Here is a 22,194-nt window from a genome sequence, read left to right as displayed (position 1 = left end):
TATCGGTAAAAGTCTGAATAAAAGAGTGATTACTCCTGTATCGCCTGTGCCGCTGTGCTGTGTGGAGGAGGGGTGGGATGGAGGCAGCCCCCTGCACCCTGCACATGTTTAGAGTGAGAGGGCGCCCTGCAGTGGAGGACGGGGGAGTGGAACAGGGGCTGTAGGAAAGGCTGTGGTAGGTAGGTGGCTGTCATGTTTACAATTAGTAGCTTTTCCTTTTTAAACGGCTTACAAACGCTACATTGCATTTCTGTAGGCCTTTCCGTTTCATCAGTAAATTAGCAACGAACTATTAGTTTTAATTCAAAATTTCTGTCTGTGTAAACATAACATTCAAGGGGATTCCTTTACAGCTAGCCTGTTAGCACAAATGTGCCCTAGAGCAAAGTGTAGCGAGTCTCATGCAGTACTTAGATTTATAAATGGTGAAACGCTTGTAATGAGTGTTTTATGATGTTATTTGGCAATAATCTTTTGACAGCCTAATAATTATAGCCTGTTCCCCAATCCCAGAATACAAATAAACAGAAAACATTGACTTTGTTGAGTTCATCTGTTTGTATTCACTAAACACTTGCCAAACATGTGTCAAAATTAAGACAAATTATGAATTGTTTATTTGTACATGTTTGTCCCCTTTGAATATAGTGTTATTAATGAATAATTAGCGTTAGTTGTGTCAGAATTCATTGTATCATACATTTTCCTAACGAACCAAAATCTTAGTTTGGATGTTGTGCTGTTTGTCCCATTCAGCAGGAGTGACCTTTACCCCACATGAAGCTGTACAGGGGGCTCTCATGTCAGCTGTTGTGGACAGGCTGTTTACTTCAGGCTCACTATAGCCTCTTCCAATCTACACAACATTACTATTACAATTTATTTATTCTTTAACATTTATGACAATATGTATTCAGTCTTTTCCTTATATGTTTCAGATGTTACAGCTTCTGTGTGTGTAAAATATGTATTTCTTGAGCTACCGGTTCTAACTTGTAAATTTAATTTGATTTTAAGGTTAAAGCAGATGTTAAAGAAGATGTGTCAGATAATTATTTGGAATGTACTTCTAATGATTTAAACAAAGCCTGTAACTGATGATGGCTGATAAAGAAGAGCAATCAACATTGGGTTATAGCTCTTCTACGGTGAGCAGCAAACAGTTGGACAGTTCCCAGCCTTCCTCCCAGGACAGTAAAACAATGAACAATGTGCATTCAGACACTTCAGCTAAAGAACCTTCTCAGCCAAACTCTTTACCTCTGGGTAAATCTTCAAAGGACAAAGTGCCAATGCTCTGTTCTGGACCAGAAGCCAGGGAGCGCCTCAAATTTATCCTGGGAGCATCTGAGGACTATTCGTCAGATGAGGAACCTCCCGCCACAAAACCAGCAAGCAGCGCGCCTCAACGATTCACCTCCATCATGACCACATCTTCTCAAAATACTGATGTTTCTCCCAGCATGAAGTAAGACCTAATTTTCTTGCTTATATTAATGATGACTTGTTTGTTTCAGAAGTAGTTATTAGTGAATTGAGTGCATGTGCTGTGTGTTATCTGACAGTTTGGAACAGATGTGTCCTATTGTGGCCCGTTGTCAAACACCTCCACTCTATTAATGGAACAAGAGCCCAAGCCAGTGACTCTGAGTGCTAATGTCAGTCTAGGTCACACCAGAGTTATCCTATCCTGTTTTCAACATGATATTATTAAAACAACTAAACTAGGTTTTATACTAAAAATAGAGAGAGGTAAGGTATTTAAAGTGCTTCTAAAGCCTATAAAGAAAATTATTCTCATTCTTGGCCCTGGTCTGCATTTGTGTGGTGGTCTATGGGCTCTTTAATGTGGGAGGAGAAAAGCAGAAACAGAGTAACAAAGAGGAAGTAGCCATGGGTCTTTTTTGTTTTGATTGTAGCTTCGAGTACAAAGCTCCACGTTGGGCTAAAACATGGAAGGCTGCAGCTGGTTCACGTTTATGCAAAGGTTTGTGTTGTGGAGGCAAAATACAGATTGATTCAATGTTGTACTGAGTTTGTTTTGTGCATTGCAATGTTGTATCAAACTATAATAGATGAATTCAAGCCTGTTTTATGTTGGCACTTGTTACAGGAAATGTAAATATGTTCGCTGCACTCAGTGAACCAAATTATATAATGGTGCTCTGTGTGCTGCTATTATATACAAATATTTATACGGCACTTGTTGATATATCACAGTTGTTATCAAGAGTGTTTCTTTGATAATGCCATGTCTGTTAAGGAGTAAAACTGCATGTTATTTGGCTGATTGGTGCAATCTACAGTGAATGGTACAGTGCAGTTGTTATGTCTAAAGGTCATCACTTACACCAAGGCTTCACAATAAAAGTGACTGGTGCATCTCAGGTGTTACTTAACTATATCTTTTTGACTTGGGCTGGACGTCCATACCATACCACACACATTCTTACAAGCAGCCCAACACAGAGTCATGGTATGTTCTATAATATTTTTGCAATAATATTTATTCAGTGACAAAATCTGTATAATTTGTTTGTAGGTCTTTATTGGTTGGCTAACAGTGTGTCTAGCTGTTGTTGTTTTTTTGTAGTAAGACATTCACTAGAGTGTTACTAAATAATCATTAAATAAACAAAATGTCTGTCTGTTGCATGGATCTATTAGGTCTATTGTAATAATCAGGTATTTTTTTACACAATTTTGGTGAACCAAATTGTGATGTTTGATATTGCTTTAACATCTATGTCTTATTTTAACTTGTTATGCAACAAGTTTTAGAAGTTAGTAACTGAGTTATATAAAATAATAATGATACTGATACTAATACTAATCTGTGATAGCTGTAATAAGTAAATTAAAAAGCTTGGTGTCTTTTTGCCTATGTAAAAGCTGACAAAGTGCTTGTTTCTTAGGCCTAGCATGTCTGGTCCTCATTTGGTGAAAAAAGGCCGTGAACAAAGAAAAATGGATCCACCAAGAGATTTCACAGTGGCCTCTCCTGCCGAGTTTGTCACCCGGTTTGGTGGTAGCCGTGTCATAGAAAAAGTATGTAATCTATATGTACGCAGCTATTTTGATAAAATATCTTTAAAGCTATGTTTCTTTTGCAGGTGCTGATTGCTAACAATGGTATTGCAGCAGTGAAATGTATGCGATCTATACGTCGCTGGTCCTATGAAATGTTTCGCAATGAAAGGATAATTCGTTTTGTAGTCATGGTGACCCCTGAAGACCTGAAAGCCAATGCAGGTGACTGTGAACCTCTTATCAGTGTATTACATGTATACTTTATAACTGCAGCTAATCAGCTATCTTGCAGATGAAGTGAAATAATGATTTTACTGATGTACTTATCTAAAACCTGCACCAGTTTAGTAAGTATCTTATCTGCAGAATACATCAAGATGGCTGACCATTACGTGCCTGTCCCTGGTGGTCCCAATAACAACTATGCAAATGTAGAGCTCATTGTAGACATTGCAAAAAGAATTCCAGTGCAGGTATTAAACATACAGTTTTTTTTTTCTTTTTGAGTTGGATAATATATCAATAATGTGTTTATAAAATAATATGTATCTTTGATTTTGTTTGTAGGCTGTATGGGCTGGTTGGGGTCATGCTTCCGAAAACCCCAAACTTCCTGAACTTCTGAACAAAGCAGGAATTGCTTTCATGGGTATCATCTAACCCAATTCCTTATTTTTAGACTTTTTTGTCAGTATGTTTTAATTTTTACACTATTTTAATTTTCTTTTAGGGCCATCCAGTAAAGCTATGTGGGCCCTTGGCGATAAGGTAGCTTCATCCATTGTGGCCCAGAGTGCTGACATTCCCACTCTCCCTTGGAGTGGATCAGGTGATGCATAACCCTCAGTGCTTGATGTAGTGTAAACACTGATTATAGACAGGTGTGGATAAATAAGGTTAAGGTCATGTTCAGTGTTATATGTACTATGTTTATTCAAGGTCTGAGAGTTAACTGGGATGAGAAGAATCAAAATCTCAAAGATATAGTCAGTGTTCCCTCAGAAATATACAAACATGGCTGTATTGTTGACGTAGAGGATGGGCTTGCAGTGAGTAAACATAACAAGCATAATGACATTTGAAAATCTGTCTTTAAATTCATGAATCTGTTTTCTACAGGGGGCAGAAAGGATTGGTTATCCGGTTGTAATTAAAGCCTCAGAGGGTGGAGGTGGAAAGGGTATTCGTAAAGTAGAATGTGCTGATGACTTCCCAAGTTCATTCAGACAGGTTTGCTTTTTTTTTTACTATACATGGGTTTCAAACTGAACATTTCTATTTACAATTCAAAAATTGCATGATTTTATGTTTTGACTGTCCCCTAAATGCAGCCATGGACAGGAAACTTCAATCTAAGAATATATTATACATATTTTATTCAGACTGATCTATACATGTTTTGCAGGTTCAGACAGAAGTTCCTGGCTCGCCTATTTTCATAATGCAATTGGCCCAGCATGCAAGACATCTTGAGGTTCAGATACTGGCTGATGAATATGGAAATGCTATTTCTCTGTTTGGACGAGACTGCTCAATTCAAAGAAGGCACCAAAAGATTATAGAGGAAGCTCCTGCAACGATTGCTCCACCATCGACATTAGAGCAAATGGAAAAGGTGAATTGAGATTTAATTTCTTTTTTCTTTTGCATAGATGATTAAAGCTTGCTATGACACCACTCTTATGTCCGGGACAGTATGCTGTGAGGCTGGCCAAAATGGTGGGTTATGTGAGCGCTGGGACAGTGGAGTACCTCTACTCTGATGATGAAAGTTTCCATTTTCTGGAGCTGAACCCACGTCTGCAGGTTGAACATCCATGCACAGAGATGATTGGAGATGTCAACTTGCCAGCAGCTCAGCTTCAAGTAACTCTTAGAAATACTAGATTAAAGGGCCTATGTTACACAGAATTGACCCATGTGAGCTTTAAGCCATGTTAGAATGTTATTAACTACTAAAATATCAAAAACATACCCAGAGTTTTGTTTTGTTTCATTCACACGTTTACGTAACCCTTTGTTATTAGGCTCCATCCTGTGATATCATCAAGTGGTAGTTTTCAAGTCAGCAGCTCCTTTACCTTGAGGTCGTCACAAGGTGAAACAGAGTGTTTTCTGTTTAAGAGAAGATCTCAGCCTAAATAGGCATGGTTTGTGTGTTAAACGTGTGAATGAAACAAAACACAACTTCAGGGATGTTTATGATGATGAAACATAACATATCAGAACATAGATCAGAAAATGGTGTAATATGGGCCCTTTAGGCAATATGCATTACACTACAAACCACTATGATTTATTGTGTCATTTTACCTCACTGTTAAATCTGTTGTAGATTGCAATGGGTATTCCACTTTATAGAATAAAGGATATACGTTTACTTTATAAAAAAGATCCATGGGGAGACTCTGTCATTGAATTTGAAAATCCAGACTGTATACCAAGTCCAAGAGGACATGTCATTGCCGCACGGATCACCAGTGAAAATCCTGATGAGGTATTTTATTATGAGAGCCCTTAAAAAAAAAAAAAATAATAATAATATATAATATATATATATATATATATATATATATAAATATATATAGATAGATAGATATAATACAAATATAATATAATATAAAAGAAAAGATGATATGATATGTTTTTTGTTAGGGTTTTAAGCCCAGCTCCGGCACAGTTCAAGAATTAAACTTCCGGAGCAGTAAAAACGTATGGGGTTACTTCAGTGTTGGCGCAGCTGGTGGATTACATGAATTTGCAGACTCACAGTTTGGTCACTGTTTCTCTTGGGGTGAAAATCGCGAGGAAGCTATTTCGTAAGCATCTGTTTATTTTGTAATTACTGTGAAGTTAACAATTGATTATGTTACACTTTCTGTGAAATTGTCACATCCTGGTCTATTTTTAGAAACATGGTGGTGGCTATGAAGGAACTGTCCATCAGAGGAGACTTTCGGACCACTGTGGAATACCTTATTAGGTTACTGGAGACTGAAAGCTTCAGAAACAATGACACAGACACTGGTTGGCTTGATCATCTCATTGCAGAAAAAGTGCAGGCATGTGTCCTGAAATCTCTGGATACAAATCAGGTTTATCTAAACAAAGTTAAATATGTTTGTATTGTAGGCTGAGAGACCTGATACCTTATTGGGAATTATATGTGGAGCTTTGCACGTTGCTGATGCAGGCTTCAGGAAGAGCATGTCGGACTTCTTGCATTCACTTGAAAGGTAGCTAAATTCATTTGTAAGATATTGCATTATTGATGTACTTTTTCCTTTAATATTTTGTTTATATATATTTAGAGGTCAAGTGCTACCGGCAGCAAGTTTACTCAACTCTGTCAATGTTGACCTAATTTATGAAGGAGTCAAATATTGTCTGAAGGTAATGCTATAATGGGTGTATTTTTTAAATTTTTTGTTTCTCTGGTTTACCCTAATGATCTATGCTCACAGGTGGCTCGACAGTCCCCCAACACATACGTCATCATCATGAATGGCTCTGACATTGAGACTGATGTACATAGATTGAGTGATGGTGGTCTTCTACTTTCTTATGATGGTAGCAGTCATACCACGTACATGAAGGAAGAGGTAGACAGGTAAAATTATCAAAAGTATATGTGTATATAAGTGTTCATTTAGCAGTTCTTTTGAATCGTATTTTTTTCTCTCTTTAACAGCTACCGCATAATTGTGGGCAACAAAACCTGTGTGTTTGAAAAGGAGAAGGATCCCACTGTGCTAAGGTCACCCTCTGCTGGTAAACTGCTACAGTATGTCATTGAAGATGGAGGCCATTTAGTTGCTGGGGAGACCTATGCAGAGATTGAGGTGATTAATTTGAAAAAATCTGGTGATCTGTATGATTTCTAAAATATTTTGTTAATTCTGTTGTTTTTAGGTGATGAAAATGGTAATGACTTTGACAGTGCAACAGTCTGGGTGTGTCCATTTTGTAAAGAGACCAGGGGCCGTCCTTGAAACCGGCTGTGTTGTTGCCCGCATGGACCTGGACGATCCCAGCAGTATACTCAAAGTAGATGAGTATTATTATTTTGTCTTTGTTATTTATTTGCTCTTTTTGACACATGCTCATTGTTAATACAGGTTGAGCTCAACACATCTGTACTGCCACCCCAACAACAATTGCTTATTGTAGGAGAAAAACTTCACCAAGTGTTCCACACTGTGCTGGAGAACCTGATCAAAGTTATGGATGGATATTGTCTTGAAGAACCATACTTTAGCAACAAGGTAGATCACAGACTTGTTCTGCTCTGTAGCGAATGGAATATGTTCACTGTATCACTTTTGTTTCCTGCAGCTTAAACATTGGGTGGCAACCCTCATGAAAACACTACGAGACCCCTCACTGCCTTTGCTGGAGCTGCAGGAGATCATGACGAGCGTGGCTGGACGCATTCCTCCCAGTGTGGAGAAGGATATTCGTAAAGTCATGGCCCAGTATGCTAGCAACATTACATCTGTTCTTTGCCAGTTTCCAAGTCAAAAGGTAATAAGAACTAAAGCTGTCTTTGTTGCAAACAATGTCATGCGTGTGCATTAGAAAAATGCCATTGTCTCTATTTTTCAGATTGCAAATATTCTGGACTCTCATGCAGCCACTCTACAGAGAAAAGTAGACAGAGAAGTCTTCTTTATGAACACCCAGAGTATTGTGCAGCTGGTGCAGAGGCAAGTTTGAAAAAATAGACTAAAAATAGACACCCCTAGAAGTACAACTACTATGCCAATATACACAGCTAAATACCATATACTGTACCATATAAACTATAAACTATTATAGTATTTTAAAGCTAATTGTGTTCTTCCAGATACAGAAGCGGAATCCGGGGTTATATGAAAGCAGTAGTTCTTGACTTGTTGAAGCGGTACTTGGAAGTAGAGATGCAGTTTCAGCAAGGTAATGTCCTTAAAGTAATGTTTGTGTAACTTTTTGTTTTTCTTTGGATATTGTTGACATTGAAATTTTCACAGCCCACTATGATAAGTGTGTCATCAATCTGAGGGAGCAATACAAGCCTGATATGACACCAGTCCTCAATTACATCTTTTCACACGCACAAGTTTCAAAGAAGAATATCTTGGTCATAATGCTAATTGTAAGATGCAACATATGTACGTTTGTGCATTATGTTAAAATATTTTTTTCATTGTTCATGTGTTCATTTGTAGGATCAGCTTTGTGGAAGGGACCCAACTCTTGCTGATGAGCTAATGACCATTCTAAATGAGCTCACACAGCTTAATAAAATTGAGAACTCAAAGGTTGCCCTTAGGGCCAGACAGGTTAGAGTCATGGTTGAAATCTTTGTCTATTTATAATGGAAATATAGTCCTATACCTGGGATAAATATAATTTATGCTTTATGATTTACTGTGGCTTCATCATAGGTATTGATCGCCTCTCATCTGCCATCATATGAACTCAGACACAACCAGGTGGAGTCAATCTTTCTGTCTGCCATTGACATGTACGGTCACCAGTTTTGTCCTGAAAATTTAAAGGTAAATAATAATACATTGCATTCTGTTGAAAAATAATATATAAAAATATGTTAATGCATTTTGTTTACTCTTCAGAAACTCATCCTCTCTGAAACATCAATCTTTGATGTTTTGCCCAATTTCTTTTATCACACCAATCAAGTTGTGTGCATGGCTGCACTGGAGGTATGAAAAAAATTCCTTTGTTCATTTGTGATTACCAACACTGTTATGTTTTTTCACAACTAAGTATTACTGTGATTATTCATAGGTGTATGTCCGCAGAGGCTACATTGCCTATGAGTTAAACAGCATTCAGCATCACCAGCTTCAGGATGGAACTTGTGCTGTGGACTTCCAATTTATGTTACCATCATCTCATCCCAACAGGTAACAGCTCTCAGTAAAAGCCACTGTGTAAAGCTTTTTTTAGAGTGTAAACCCTCAAATAAAGAAACTAAGCCCTGGTCTCTAATTGTTGCAGTTTGCAGCAATGTTACATTACTAAAATGTGCACAAAATTACATTTTATAAATTTAATAGGTCTAATTACACACTGTTTGAATGATTTTATTTCAGAGGGAGCAGCCCTACTCTGAACAGGTAGAGTAAAGCTCCTCCCAACCAAACAAGCTGATTGTGTGTATGTTTCACTGTAATGCATGACGAATGCACTGTACTACTGTCCTCTGTCCCTTTGAACCAGAACCAATATCCCTTATTAATTTACTTTTTTTAGATTTATCTGAGTTTGTTTCAGGGCATCTAAAGCTTTTTGAGGGGTTCATCTTTTTGACAACGCATGTACTTCTCAAAAAACCTCACATCTCAAATATTTGCTACCAAATGTGAAGACCAATTTCATATTTAAAATTTGTATCTCGTTTAAGTTTCGTTTCGATTTACCTGTTAAACTTAAATGCACCAATGAAATTGCAGTTTTTAAAATTACATGTATAAGGTTTTGGCATAATATGGCATAATTGCTTGGTATTTCTTGAATGTAATTTCTTCTTGGTCCTCATTGAGCGTTATCATTGTTTTTCCTCCATGGTTCTCCAGAGTTCCTATCCCAGTAAACAGTTCAGGTCAGTTCAACATGAGGCGACAAAGCAGTGAGCTGTTTTTGGAAGGAGCCCTTTCTCCGCCCTGTCAGCGTATGGGGGCCATGGTGGCTCTGCAGTGTTTTGACGATTTCAAAAGGTAACTGTTCATACATCTTTGGTCCAAGCCAAAGATCTGACTGTGATCTTCTCTCTTATAGAAACTTTGATGAAATCCTCCTGAGCTTTGCAGATTCGATCTTTGAAAATGCATCTTTCTTAGAGTCATGCTCCAGTTTGTATGATGAAGAACGCCTAAAAGTTTGTTGCTTCATTTTGTTTAATACTATTAGGGATGGGCATTCGATGAAATTTTCTTAATCGATCGTCGATTCGATGAAATTTTCTTAATCGATCGTCGGAAGAATTAACGATCGATTATCGATTAATCATTAACGTTTTTATATTAAAATGATCATCATTATTATTACTATCTGTACTACTAATCTGCATAAATAAATTCAACTTTGCGACAAATAAACCGTAACCACTCTAGAGCCACATCAATCTGTTTGACATTATAATGTGTTTAATTCAGTTTTGCCCAACTCTCACAGAAACGAAACTTAAAACCGCATCGCTAATTTGCATTAACTCAGCGAAAATAAAACTACAGCTCTTTCTGTTGAATTAAAAGACATGACTCAGTGGAATACCGGTTAGTGTGACCATATTTGTGTTTGTCAAACCCAGGACACCATACGGGGGGTGGGAGGTGGGGACTCGTCATCGAGATTGCGCGACTCTCACCTGGTAAAGCTTTTTCCCACTGGACACCGAAACATATGTTCCTGCTTTGTACACTGTGCACATGACCTCCCACTTGTCCCGAACGCAACGGAAAGCGTGGAATTTCTTGTACAAATCATCGTTAAATACGCATTTGTGCTTCGGTACGCAGCAGACTGACCGACTGTTTGTGTCTCGCTCCTTCTGAGTGCAGAGAGACACATGTACAGACCCCTGTTTGGTCACGCTACGCACAGCAACCTACATTCGGTTTGTCGATTAAAATGAACGTAATCGATGAAATTCGTAACGATCAATTATCGATTAATCAATTAATCATGCCCACCCCTAAATACTATTAAATTCTTTTTTTAAAATACAGTATATATTCTGTTTTTACAGAATGCGAGGGAGAATCCAATTCACATCATTAATGTATCCATAAAAACAGCTGACACGGAGGATGATGATGCTTTGGTCACTGCTTTTTCTGACTTCATCCAATCAAAGGTAAGTTTAAAGTGCATTAATTAATTAATTATATTTTCAGTATTTTACTAATCTTACTAATCTTAAATATGTTTTAAACAGAAGTCAGTGCTTTTTGATTATGGCATTAGGAGGATCACATTTTTAGTGGTCCAGAAGGTAACTTCATGGCTCAGTATCTCATTATTATATATTCACATATTTACTTTAACCTTTTAAAGTGCTTTTTTTTTTTTGGCAGAGAGAGTTTCCCAAGTTCTTCACATTTAGGGCAAGAGATGATGTAAGTTTTTTGCACTGAAATTGTTCTTGTAAAAATATATATAAATAATCAAATCTGCTTTTCTTCAGTTTCTTGAGGATCGCATTTATAGAAATCTGGAGCCAGCTTTAGCCTTTCAGTTGGAGCTCAACCGCATGAAAAACTTTGACCTGAAAGCCGTTCCCTGTGAAAACCACAAAATGCACCTGTATCTCGGGGCGGCTCATGCTCAGGATGGGGCTGAGGTTACTGATTACAGATTTTTTATTCGTGCAATTATACGCCACTCTGATCTAATTACAAAGGTAATATTCACATCCAAATGAACATTGAGATGGTTTTTGTGCATAATCTCAGTGTTGATAAACTACTAGGAAGCATCTTTTGAGTATCTGCAAAATGAAGGAGAGCGTCTTCTGTTGGAGGCTATGGATGAACTAGAAGTTGCTTTCAGTAACACTACTGTCCGCACTGACTGCAACCACATCTTTCTTAATTTTGTCCCCACTGTCATTATGGACCCTTCCAAAGTAAGTATGTTTCTAGCGAATCCAGATTTAATTGAGAAAAAAAGTGTATCTGCAATAAATGTTATGTTTCTCATTTCTAAAACAAATATTTTTGTACATAGATTGAAGAGTCTGTGCGTTCCATGGTAATGCGGTATGGCAGCCGCCTGTGGAAGTTGCGTGTCCTTCAGGCTGAGCTCAAGATCAACATTCGCCAAACAAGCAATGGCAATGCCATCCCCATCCGCTTGTTTCTGACCAATGAATCTGGCTACTATCTAGACATCAGCTTGTATAAAGAAGTAATTGATTCAAGCACTGGGCAGGTCAGAATTAACAATTACATCTGAATATATATATATATATATATATATATATATATATATATATATATATATATATATATATATATATATATATATATATATTTTTTTTTTTTTTTTTTTACTGTGATATTTCAGATTATGTTTCAGTCATATGGCGAGAAGGCAGGTCCTCTGCATGGCATGCTCATCAACACTCCCTATGTGACCAAAGACCTGTTACAAGCTAAGAGATTTCAGGCCCAGACTCTGGGTACCACATATGTCTATGACTTTCCTGAGATGTTCAGACAGGTACTCCTTTAGTTCATGTATAATCGACTATTATTTTCTGTATTATTAATTTTCCTATTAAGTTGTATAAATCAACTCACAGGCACTGTTCAACTTATGGGGACCAAGAGACAAAGCTCCTAAGGATGTGCTCATGTGTACTGAGCTGGTGCTGGATTCACATGGGCGACTAGTCCAGATGAACCGCCTGCCTGGAGATAATAAAGTACAGAGTCGTTAAGCATTTAATTTTTGTGTATATTTTTCCAACTGTAACATCTTTTTCCCTATGTTTGCAGGTAGGAATGGTTGCATTTAAGATGAGAATGAAAACGCAGGAGTACCCTGAAGGCCGTGATATTGTTGTGATTTGTAATGACATCACACACATGATTGGTTCATTTGGTCCCCAAGAGGATGAGCTGTTTCTTAGAGCATCTGAACTGGCCCGAGTAGAAGGCATTCCACGCATCTACATTGCGGCCAACAGTGGTGCTCGAATTGGCCTCGCAGAGGAGGTTAAACACATGTTTCAAGTGGCCTGGATAGACCCCACTGATCCTTACAAAGTATTTTTTTTAAATCACACAAATACTCAGACCTTTTTTGACTTCACATCTTCACAATACAAATTCTCCACAGGGGTTTAAGTATCTTTACCTGACGCCTCAGGACTATACACGCATCAGCTCTTCTAGTTCAGTCCACTGTCACCATGTGGAGGAAGATGGAGAGTCAAGGTAGATCATATAAGTTAAATTCAGTGATATTTAGTATATTTTTTATACTCTTAAAACATGTAGAAAAAAAATTTACTTGTCATATTAACACTTGTGTTTTATTTTTCTTGTAATGTCTCCATTATACCTATATATTATAGGTATATTATCACAGATATTATTGGAAAAGATGATGGTCTTGGGGTTGAGAACCTTCGAGGTTCTGGCACCATTGCAGGAGAATCATCTCAAGCCTATGAGGACATCATTACTATCAGCATGGTAAGACAAATAATATTTTAAACAGAAATGTTTTTGTCAAATGTCTTACTTGCTCTATTTGCAGGTGACATGTCGAGCTATTGGCATTGGTGCTTACTTGGTTCGATTAGGACAGAGGGTGATTCAGGTGGAAAACTCCCATATAATTCTGACTGGAGCAGGTGCTTTGAATAAGGTTTGTTTAATACACATTTTAAACAAGTTTGAAAAGTGAAATATGTACTAAAGAGGTATTGAAGCAATATGATGAGTCTGGGACAGTATGGCTACGTTCAGACTGCAGGGCTTAATGCTCAATTCCGATTTTTTTGTGAAATCCGATGTTTTTGCGAGGTCGTTCACATTTACAATTAAATGCGACTTGTCTGTGACTCCAGTGTGAACAGTAAACGGCCAGAAAGTGTCCCGCATGCGGACTGGAGGACACGATGACGTCAACCCCATGCGTCAACCGCAGCGAGCGTGCTCTGTGTTTACGGAAGTTGTCCAAACATGGACGCAAGCATTGAGCACCTGGCGATTTTACAGTTCCGGTTTCCGCCTGCTTCAGCGCAGAATAGTTACGTTTGTCGCTTGTTGATGACGTGTAGTTCGGATGGATGCGCTTTGGCTGTTCAGACTGAAGTCGCATGTCAAAAGATCGGATATGTATTGGTTTCAGGACCACAAATCCAAGTGGCCTGGGTCGCATTTGAAAAATTTGGATCTGTGCCGTTCAGACTGTCATTAAAAGATCGGATACAGGTCACATAGAAGCCAAAAAATCGGATTTGGGTCACTTCAGGCTGCAGTCTGAATGCAGCCTAATTATACCACATGCTTCTGGTTGTTGTCTGAGCAGGTCCTTGGGAGAGAAGTCTATACTTCCAATAACCAACTGGGAGGAATCCAGATCATGCACAACAATGGAGTCACACACACCACAGTGCCAGATGACTTTGAGGGTGTCACCACTATTCTACAGTGGCTCTCTTACATGCCAATGGTAAAGTGTGCAAAATGATAAATAGAATATAAAAATATACTTAAAAAAACTCTCTTTTTGACCTTTGTCAGAACAAATACTCCCCTGTGCCTGCTCTATCAATTACGGACCCTGTAGACCGAGAGATTGACTTCACTCCCACAAAAGCACCCTATGACCCACGATGGATGCTGGCTGGAAGAACCAGTAAGTAGATGTGTCAAAATATAATGTAAAAAACATATGTATATTTCTTTTTAAATAATCATCAAATTGTTACACTTTCAGCAGCCAAAGGTGATTGGCTGAGTGGATTCTTTGATTATGGTTCTTTTATGGAGATCATGAGTTCTTGGGCACAAACTGTTGTTGTGGGTAGAGCACGGTAATATTCTTGGCTTTAAAAAAATTATTAATTAAGGGTATTATTGGCTCTAATAACACAAATTTTACAGATTAGGAGGAATACCTCTTGGTGTCATTGCTGTGGAAACCCGCACAGTTGAATTCACTGTCCCAGCCGATCCTGCAAATTTAGATTCAGAGTCTAAAGTAAGTAAATGAAGTAAGTAAATGTAAAATTAAGAGAGTGCCTGTTTTGAGTTGGACTGGATTGTGCATTTTGATTTTGCCCTAGGTTTTGCAGCAGGCCGGGCAGGTTTGGTTTCCAGACTCTGCATTCAAAACAGCTCAAGCCATTAATGACTTTAACCGTGAACGACTGCCCCTCATCATATTTGCCAACTGGAGAGGCTTTTCTGGGGGCATGAAGGGTATGTTATTTTTGCTCTGTCTTTGTGCAACATTTTGCCTTCAAACTATAAATGTTTTTCCTTTTAAGATATGTACGATCAAGTGCTTAAGTTCGGAGCCTACATTGTAGATGCCTTACATACATTCCACCAGCCAGTGCTAGTGTACATCCCCCCTCATGCTGAGCTGAGAGGAGGATCATGGGTAGTCATTGACCCAACTATCAACCCACTGTGTATGGAGATGTATGCAGACCGAGAGAGCAGGTGCATTGTGCTTTCATTATACAGATATTAATTCTTATTGTTATGACTATATTGTCTTACTCTTACTTGATTTTGGCCTTCAGGGGTGGTGTGCTTGAGGCAGAGGGCACAGTGGAGATTAAATTCAGAAGGAAAGACCTAGTGAAGACAATGAGAAGACTGGATCCTGTTTATGCAAGCATTGCACAGGAGCTTTGTAAGAGACGGCAAAATTAATCCCTATAAACACTAAACATCCCAGAATCCTAAATATATGTATATATACTATATTTTCAGCATCCCCAGAGTTATCAGAAAAAGAATGCAGACAGCTGGAATCCAAACTTAAAGCAAGAGAAGAGTTCTTGATTCCCATCTACCACCAGGTGGCAGTGCAGTTTGTTGACCTCCATGACACCCCTGGCAGGATGCAGGAGAAGGGGGCCATCACTGTAAGTTTACTTGCAGACTCGCTATTATGTTGTAGAAGCACATTATAAATAGGTAATTATATTTTTGCAGGATATTTTGGAATGGAAGAATGTGCGGTCCTTTTTCTACTGGCGTTTGCGTCGACTTTTGTTGGAGCAGGTGGTCAAATGTGAGATCTTGCAGGCCAACAAAGACCTGAGTGATGGGCACATGCACTCTATGCTGCGCCGTTGGTTTGTGGAGACTGAGGGAACTGTCAAGGTGTGTGTTTATATTTTAAGTTTTTATGAAAGCAACACAAGAAATTATTTGTAATTGCCATGCATATGCTTATTCTTCAGACTTATCTCTGGGATAATAACCAAGCTGTAGTGGAGTGGCTTGAAAAGCAGTTGTCCACAGAAGATGGCACTCAATCATCCATCCGTGAAAATATTAAGTATCTTAAGAGGGAAAACACTCTCAAACATATTCGCAGGTACTCACACACCCTAATGTAGTAAAATAACAGTTGCATTGAATTTCTTTCCTTTATTTTAATGATTCTTTCTTTTTGTTTAGCTTGGTGGAGGCCAACCCAGATGTTGCAATGGACTGTATCATCCACATGAGCCAAAATGTGACTCCAGCTCAGAGGGCAAAACTGTGTCATTTGCTGGCAACAATGGATAACCGAAGCACCAGTTAACCTTTTAGTGATACTCTAATAAAGCTGTGACACTACTGATTGTTCAAGTAAATATTTCTGGTTAGATGCAACAGGGAATCAGAGATGACCCAATACCTTCAGCAGAAATGTATTATTATATAAATGCTTTTCTTACTGCCTTCTCACTGACATGTCAGCCTTGTTAGTGAGTTTTTTTTACACTGTTGTTAACTGTTGTGCACTCAAATTCATTGTATTTTAATGCCCATGCTGCTGCTATTGAAGTATTACATTATAGATAAAATTATCACAGACAGTAATGTGTAGGATTTCTATTATTATTTAGATGTAGTGACTTGTCATTGATTTCAATGTCACCACCAGAATATTAAACAAGAACACTTGAATACAAACACTGAATGGTTTAACAAAAGGTAACCATGTTGTTGATGTAAAGGCCACAGGTGAAACAACCGAAGGCTGTTTGCAGTCAGTGAACCCCTTAAGGCACACTACCTTGTATTTAAGGCCAGTAAAGAGTTAATGTGCAGTTAACTTGTGATTTATGTTGTGTCTATGCATTATCGCTCACTTCACTGTAAGGTGATACTAAGGTACTGTAAGTTGATTTTTTTCACACAGTTTTGTCTAACTCAGGTTTTTGAAAAGGGCAGAAAATGCTAAATGTTTCTTCAAGTCGTAACATTTCATATGAATGTACAAGTCTCAGTATAGTATTTTTCAAGGGCTGATTGTTAACTTAATAAATATCATGGTATATTTTTCCAAAAGAAACAATGTTTATCCTTTTTATTTCTTATTTTTACTGTGAATTGTTTACACAGTTAACACAGAGTGTAAAATCATGACTCAAAGTTTCACTTGGCCTACAATAGGCAGTGAGACACAGTAGTTAAATACAAAGCTTTCTGTGAAATATTCAAATATTTTCAATGAGAGTGATAAAATATCTAACCCCTCCAATTGATTTTATAAATATAAATAAGAAACAGCAGTCTATCACAATACAAGGCTACAGCAGGCTACAGAATGGCAGGACATTGTAAATGCAGAACAGTCACTTAAAATGTATATTTGCTTTCTGTAAAATAAAGTAAAATACTTTAAACTTTTTATGTCACTGCACTTAGTTTGACTGCTTTTCAATTATGCCCTCCATCCATTGATGACCTGTTTGTGTTCTGCAGAGTGACTGCTGGTGACAGTTCATCTTTACATCTTCTTTCAGTGACTTCAAAGCAAGATGATGGGTTTGCTGCTAGCCCCTGTGCTCATGTATTGGGAGGAGGGGGGCTCCTGGGGCGGATATGAAGTGTACAGGCCAGTCACTTGCACATCAGGCAGGTTTGATGTGTTAGAACCCAGTGGGACACTTGCTGATCCCAGGTCACAGTCTGAAAGTCTCAGTGGAGAGTTACTGAAGCTGCCCAGGGCGTCCAAGTTAAAGCTGTCATCTTTCATTTCTTCCCAAATATTACCTGCAGAAAAAGTCAAGAGGTCCATTATCATGTTGCCATAGTTGCAGGCTATTTCATACTAAAGATGTATTTCTTACCTTGAAAAGCAAAGTCCATAATGCTAGGATCCAGTGTGTCTACCTCTGTGTGTGTGTCAGCCTGCACAGAGTAGAAGTCCTCCGGTGGTTTGGTGGGCTGGTGGGCAAGTGGACTGTGGGAGACATCAGGGACTACATGTAGAGGCGGAGTCTGTGCTGGGGCAGGGGACATGGGCTGTAGTCGAGTCTGTAGCTTTGAGTGGAGCTGGTGGTGCTGGTGCATTGGCAAACAGGGCAGGGACAAAGTGACTATAGGCGGGCACTGCAGCTGTGTTGGGGCGGCCATTGGGAGGACTGAGGGACCGGTGGGCAGCCGGGTCATGCTGGGGTCTAAAGCCTTACGTCTGCAGTTTTCAGGACGGTCAGTGATCAGTTTATCCAGTTCATCTGTGAACAAAACAAACCCGCCATTACAGACAGCTCATATTGCATTGGATTGCTGCAATAACTACAATTATTATTTTGTAGTTTTTACCAGGGTTAGCCATGCTGCGGCGTATAGCTGGGAGGTCCTTACGTTTCCACTTCTGCATCTCTTCCTCCATCTTGTCAATTTTGGCAGGGTTCAGTGCCCAAAGACAACCTTTGCGGGATGAGCTGCTTGCCTTGTTCTCAACTTTTTCAAAGCATTTATTTAAAGAAAGATTGTGTCTCACAGAATTTTTCCAACCATCAGGTGCAGTCTGGAGAAGCACAAAAAATAAATATTTACACCAACTATTACTTAGCTAGTTAGATATGACTTTGTGTTTATACATTTACTTTACATCTTTAAATATATTTTGTATTCTTTACCTTAAAATAGGGAAAGTGCTCCTTCATAAAGCTATAGATCTCACTAACTGGTAGGCTGCCAGTTTTGCTGTTTTTTAATGCCATGGCAATCAAACAGCTTAAAAAGACAACACATTTATTTAGGTTTACATTCCTTTAATGTCACTATTAATTCCTTTTCATAGCATTTTACCTGTACGAGTAAATGGGTTTGGGAAATGTCTTGGGCTGTAATTCCTGTTCTTGAGGAGCGAGGCGCGGTTGTGTGTAGATACTTTGGTTGGGAAAAGAGACATTATTGTATAATCCACCAGCTGAACACTGAAAGATACAATTGGAACTTTAGATTTGTACATTTACATGATCACTAATTGTTCAGTGAGTTTACTTGGGTATTGTTGTACCTGTTGTCCATTTTGAGCTAGTGAATACACTTGTTGTGTAGGCTGATACACTGAGGTAGGGCACTGGTATCCAGGAGAGGGTACACCACTCATGGAAAAAGGAGACATCTACATAGAGGAGACAGATGAATTGAGTAAAATATAAAAAGGATTTGCTGAGAACAAAAACAAAGAATATGTGAAAACTCACACTTCCACTGTGGCTGTTGATGATACTGATTCCCAAGGGGCTGTGCTGCATGTTGCTCTGAAGATGAAGCATGGAGCTTTGTCCAGTCATGGGTATGCTGTTTATCTGGCCTATAAACAAGAAAAATGTAATTGTTTATAATTAAGTATTATTTGTAACATTAATGTTTTTAACTGCAGCTGCAAAATATTGGCTTGTTTTTACTTTTAGGTTTTGATGAGGATCCCACACTCTCAGTGAGGCCAAGGACCATTCAGATCGGTTCAGGCTGAGCAGCTGCTAATTTTTAAATGTTGCACTGTCATTCTTGTCACCTCACCTGTCTGCTGCTGCAGCAAACTGCCGTTGCTGTGTTCTCTGCCATCGACCATCTGCTGTAACCGGGGCACATCCACCGAGGTAAGCCATGACAGAGACTGCAGGTCCCCAGGGAGGTCCTCTTCTCTGAGCTGGGAAGGATCCGTGGTCAGGAGCCTGAACGAAACAAGGGGGGTTGAGGGGTTAAAACAACTGTCATCTGCCTTATTGACACAAAGATAGACTTGAGTCTGAAGTCTTCATAAAATTTAATTTTCCAGTGACTAGTAGGTAAAATTGAGAGTCAAGATCTTAAGAATCTGTAAACAAATCTACTGTATTAGACATGTCATTCACAAATTACCATAAGGAGATTAAGAAAAAAGTGACAGTTAAACAGCCTGATGACTGAACCAGTTTAACAACCCATTCATACTATTTAAACAATGAATTTTATTTTTCAAAGTTACTCTTAATTGCAACATGACTATTTCATACATTGTAAAATATATTGCGTAGTGTTATATATTATAAATATAACACAAAAAATACATTAATACAGAATGCATCACTGTTTGTTTGTTTTTTTTCAACATAAATATTATAAAATTCATTTTAACCAAAAAAAAATTCTAAAAACATAATAACAGTAGAGACCCATACAGCTCTGTTAGTGCGCACACTTATGTGCACAAGGGTTTACTAATTGGAGTTACTATGACAACACATACAATTCAGTTACCACAAGGGTTGGTCGAGGACCCCTTCACCTCCCCCCATAAAAAATCAACCCTGTCAGGTGACCACAATTTCGCCCTAACCATTGGCTGAATCATAAGTAAACAACGAATGAGATCGTTTGAAACATGGAGTAGCAGCACATGTTGCCTGCAACAGTTGGCCCTGTCTATTGAAAAATGATCACCTATTGTGTTCCAAACGACAAATCTGCCCAGTGGCACGTGGCTCTATTGTCTCGGCCAGACCCTTCCTTGATTGTCTGTGTCGTTTCTTTTCTTTATCCGCCCCTTGCATTAATCTGTTGGAATGACAGCCCTCACATAAGAGAGACAAATAATGACGCCATCTGCTTCCCTGTCCCTTTCCAATCTCAACTCCCCGCCTGTCCTAAAATTGAGCCTTAGGCCAAAAATGTGTAAATCTGGTTTAGGGTCAGGGTTGTGTGTGCTGCTCTAGTGACATCACTGCACTCAGGATGAGGGACACAACTTTGGAGACCTTAAGTTTGTTTAAGTGTAATGATGATGAATTTACCATAGAGAGGTGTTTAATAGTGTACTTAAATTCACATCTACAGTCTCTACAGTCATCTGTCACATATTACATTTTTAAAAATATATTTTCGCAGCAAATATTGGAATTGAAATAAACTGACAGAGTTGCATCTGAAAAATACTACATGCTCTGAGATTTCAGGTAGTGACTTCGGAAAAGCATTTATTTAAATGCACTGACCGAAAAAAAAAAAAAAAAAAAAAAAAAAAAAAAAAATGGACATCTTAACAAGAACAAATGTTATAGTCTATTTACACCTGCCTAAACCTGGGATCCCCCACCCTACTTTATAACATGCACCAAAAAGTTTTCCTTTTTATAACTGGGATCCACTTTTGAACGCTGGTGACCTCTGTGTCTCTGTCTCCCTGAGCAGACCATCCTACAGGCTCAACATTCCATGTTTCGACAGCAGGAGTGTAAACAGAGCTGATGCCTTTTGACATATCCATTCAGAGCCCAAATCATTTATTCTCAAGGATTTTCAACTCGACTTCAACTTCAATGCATGCATAAAAGAATTGTCCAAACATCTTGAGCTCAAACATGTCATAATACTAAAAACTGATTTTGTGTTCACAAATTGCTACTGACATTTTGGCTCATTTATATACTGCATAAACAAATCAGATTACCTGTAGTCCTGTGGTGATGGATGATGCCCAGCATTTTCCATAATTCCTGACATCCTTGAGGTGATCCCACCTTCTATCATTTCCTATGATTGGTGGTGCTCTAAAAAGACAGAAAATGCAAATAAATACTGCAGACAAAAAGGTTTCTTAGAAAACATTGAGTCCAAATTGTTTAGGCCTATCCTTGAATTTCAAAGTGATGAAAATCTAGTATTGTTACTATAGCAATTCAAATTTCAAAACCAACTATTGTATCTTATCTATTATAAAAATCTTTAAAATATCTATAACCAAGAAACCCATGAATTTGCTGTTTTAGAATAAGAACACAAAGCACAGAAAATGCTATATCCAAATATAAGGCTGTAAGCAGTAAAGCTAAAGAATCTAAAAAAAAAATCACTTAGGTCTAGAGGTAGTTAATTCCTCAAAAACATTTTTACATTAGATCTAGATATAAATTGGTTTATGGGACAGTGTATTTTCTCAATTTATTTGGTTAATCTAACGCATATGTATTTTAAAGAGTTTTGTGTTTACTCTAACTGCATAGATAATAATTAAAAACAAGTTTAAAACATACCTTTCTGGTGATAATGCAGATTGTGTGAGCCGCTCGTGAGCCCCTGTAGTGTATTCTGTATGTTGCCCTAGATGCTCCAAAACCGTTTTTAAATTTCCCTCTTTGGAGCTGTCCAGCGCTCTGACATGCGCAGTACGGATCTGAAGGGAGCTCCCATT

At 38.3% G+C, this 22,194-nt stretch overlaps 2 protein-coding genes across 5 annotated transcripts; one reads left to right on the top strand and one right to left on the bottom strand.

Annotated features, from left to right (window-relative positions):
• The first annotated feature begins 37 nt into the window (after positions 1 to 37).
• On the top strand, positions 38 to 17,043 carry acacb (acetyl-CoA carboxylase beta). 3 transcript variants are annotated; one of them, XM_020920891.2, is made up of 54 exons: positions 38 to 179; positions 1,018 to 1,468; positions 2,916 to 3,048; positions 3,114 to 3,252; positions 3,397 to 3,503; positions 3,598 to 3,679; positions 3,761 to 3,859; positions 3,970 to 4,079; positions 4,150 to 4,260; positions 4,436 to 4,645; positions 4,726 to 4,896; positions 5,366 to 5,527; positions 5,686 to 5,849; positions 5,942 to 6,092; positions 6,163 to 6,266; positions 6,342 to 6,423; positions 6,495 to 6,640; positions 6,722 to 6,872; positions 6,943 to 7,077; positions 7,149 to 7,295; positions 7,366 to 7,554; positions 7,636 to 7,736; positions 7,877 to 7,965; positions 8,040 to 8,164; positions 8,238 to 8,351; positions 8,457 to 8,570; positions 8,646 to 8,735; positions 8,821 to 8,939; positions 9,129 to 9,152; positions 9,612 to 9,752; positions 9,814 to 9,913; positions 10,784 to 10,891; positions 10,973 to 11,029; positions 11,112 to 11,153; positions 11,222 to 11,437; positions 11,507 to 11,662; positions 11,764 to 11,967; positions 12,103 to 12,258; positions 12,341 to 12,463; positions 12,537 to 12,806; positions 12,880 to 12,977; positions 13,118 to 13,238; positions 13,303 to 13,413; positions 14,080 to 14,223; positions 14,295 to 14,409; positions 14,491 to 14,587; positions 14,658 to 14,754; positions 14,840 to 14,975; positions 15,044 to 15,221; positions 15,305 to 15,417; positions 15,498 to 15,652; positions 15,723 to 15,893; positions 15,974 to 16,110; positions 16,194 to 17,043. In XM_020920891.2, exons 2-54 carry the CDS (start codon positions 1,098 to 1,100, stop codon positions 16,318 to 16,320), a joined length of 7,113 nt encoding a protein of 2,370 aa, XP_020776550.2. In that variant the 5' UTR covers positions 38 to 179; positions 1,018 to 1,097; the 3' UTR covers positions 16,321 to 17,043. The 3 variants fall into 3 exon arrangements, 2 of the variants coding, with proteins under 2 accessions (XP_020776550.2, XP_020776551.2); XM_020920892.2 differs by lacking the exon at positions 9,129 to 9,152 and having other exon boundaries at positions 16,194 to 17,042; XR_008633271.1 differs by lacking the exons at positions 8,040 to 8,164; positions 8,646 to 8,735; positions 8,821 to 8,939; ... (24 more) ...; positions 15,974 to 16,110; positions 16,194 to 17,043.
• Positions 17,044 to 17,074: 31 nt separating this feature from the next.
• On the bottom strand, positions 17,075 to 22,161 carry foxn4 (forkhead box N4). 2 transcript variants are annotated; one of them, XM_055162049.1, is made up of 10 exons: positions 22,037 to 22,161; positions 21,454 to 21,553; positions 19,545 to 19,699; positions 19,226 to 19,335; positions 19,036 to 19,143; positions 18,825 to 18,952; positions 18,653 to 18,749; positions 18,333 to 18,540; positions 17,858 to 18,244; positions 17,075 to 17,780 (listed from the first exon to the last, which is right to left on the bottom strand). In XM_055162049.1, the coding sequence occupies exons 2-10, from the start codon at positions 21,531 to 21,533 to the stop codon at positions 17,536 to 17,538; spliced, it is 1,518 nt and encodes a 505-aa protein (XP_055018024.1). In that variant the 5' UTR covers positions 21,534 to 21,553; positions 22,037 to 22,161; the 3' UTR covers positions 17,075 to 17,535. The 2 variants fall into 2 exon arrangements, with proteins under 2 accessions (XP_055018024.1, XP_055018025.1); XM_055162050.1 differs by lacking the exons at positions 19,545 to 19,699; positions 21,454 to 21,553; positions 22,037 to 22,161 and adding an exon at positions 19,430 to 19,493.
• Between the last annotated feature and the right edge of the window lie 33 nt (positions 22,162 to 22,194).

This window comes from Boleophthalmus pectinirostris, unplaced genomic scaffold (genome assembly GCF_026225935.1).
Source record: "Boleophthalmus pectinirostris isolate CB_2022bp ecotype Guang Dong unplaced genomic scaffold, ASM2622593v1 HiC_scaffold_4, whole genome shotgun sequence".
In the NCBI taxonomy this organism is placed as follows: Eukaryota; Metazoa; Chordata; class Actinopteri; order Gobiiformes; family Gobiidae; genus Boleophthalmus; species Boleophthalmus pectinirostris.
The sequence above is the reverse complement of the archived record's forward strand: the minus strand, read 5'-3'. Positions and strand labels throughout refer to the sequence as shown.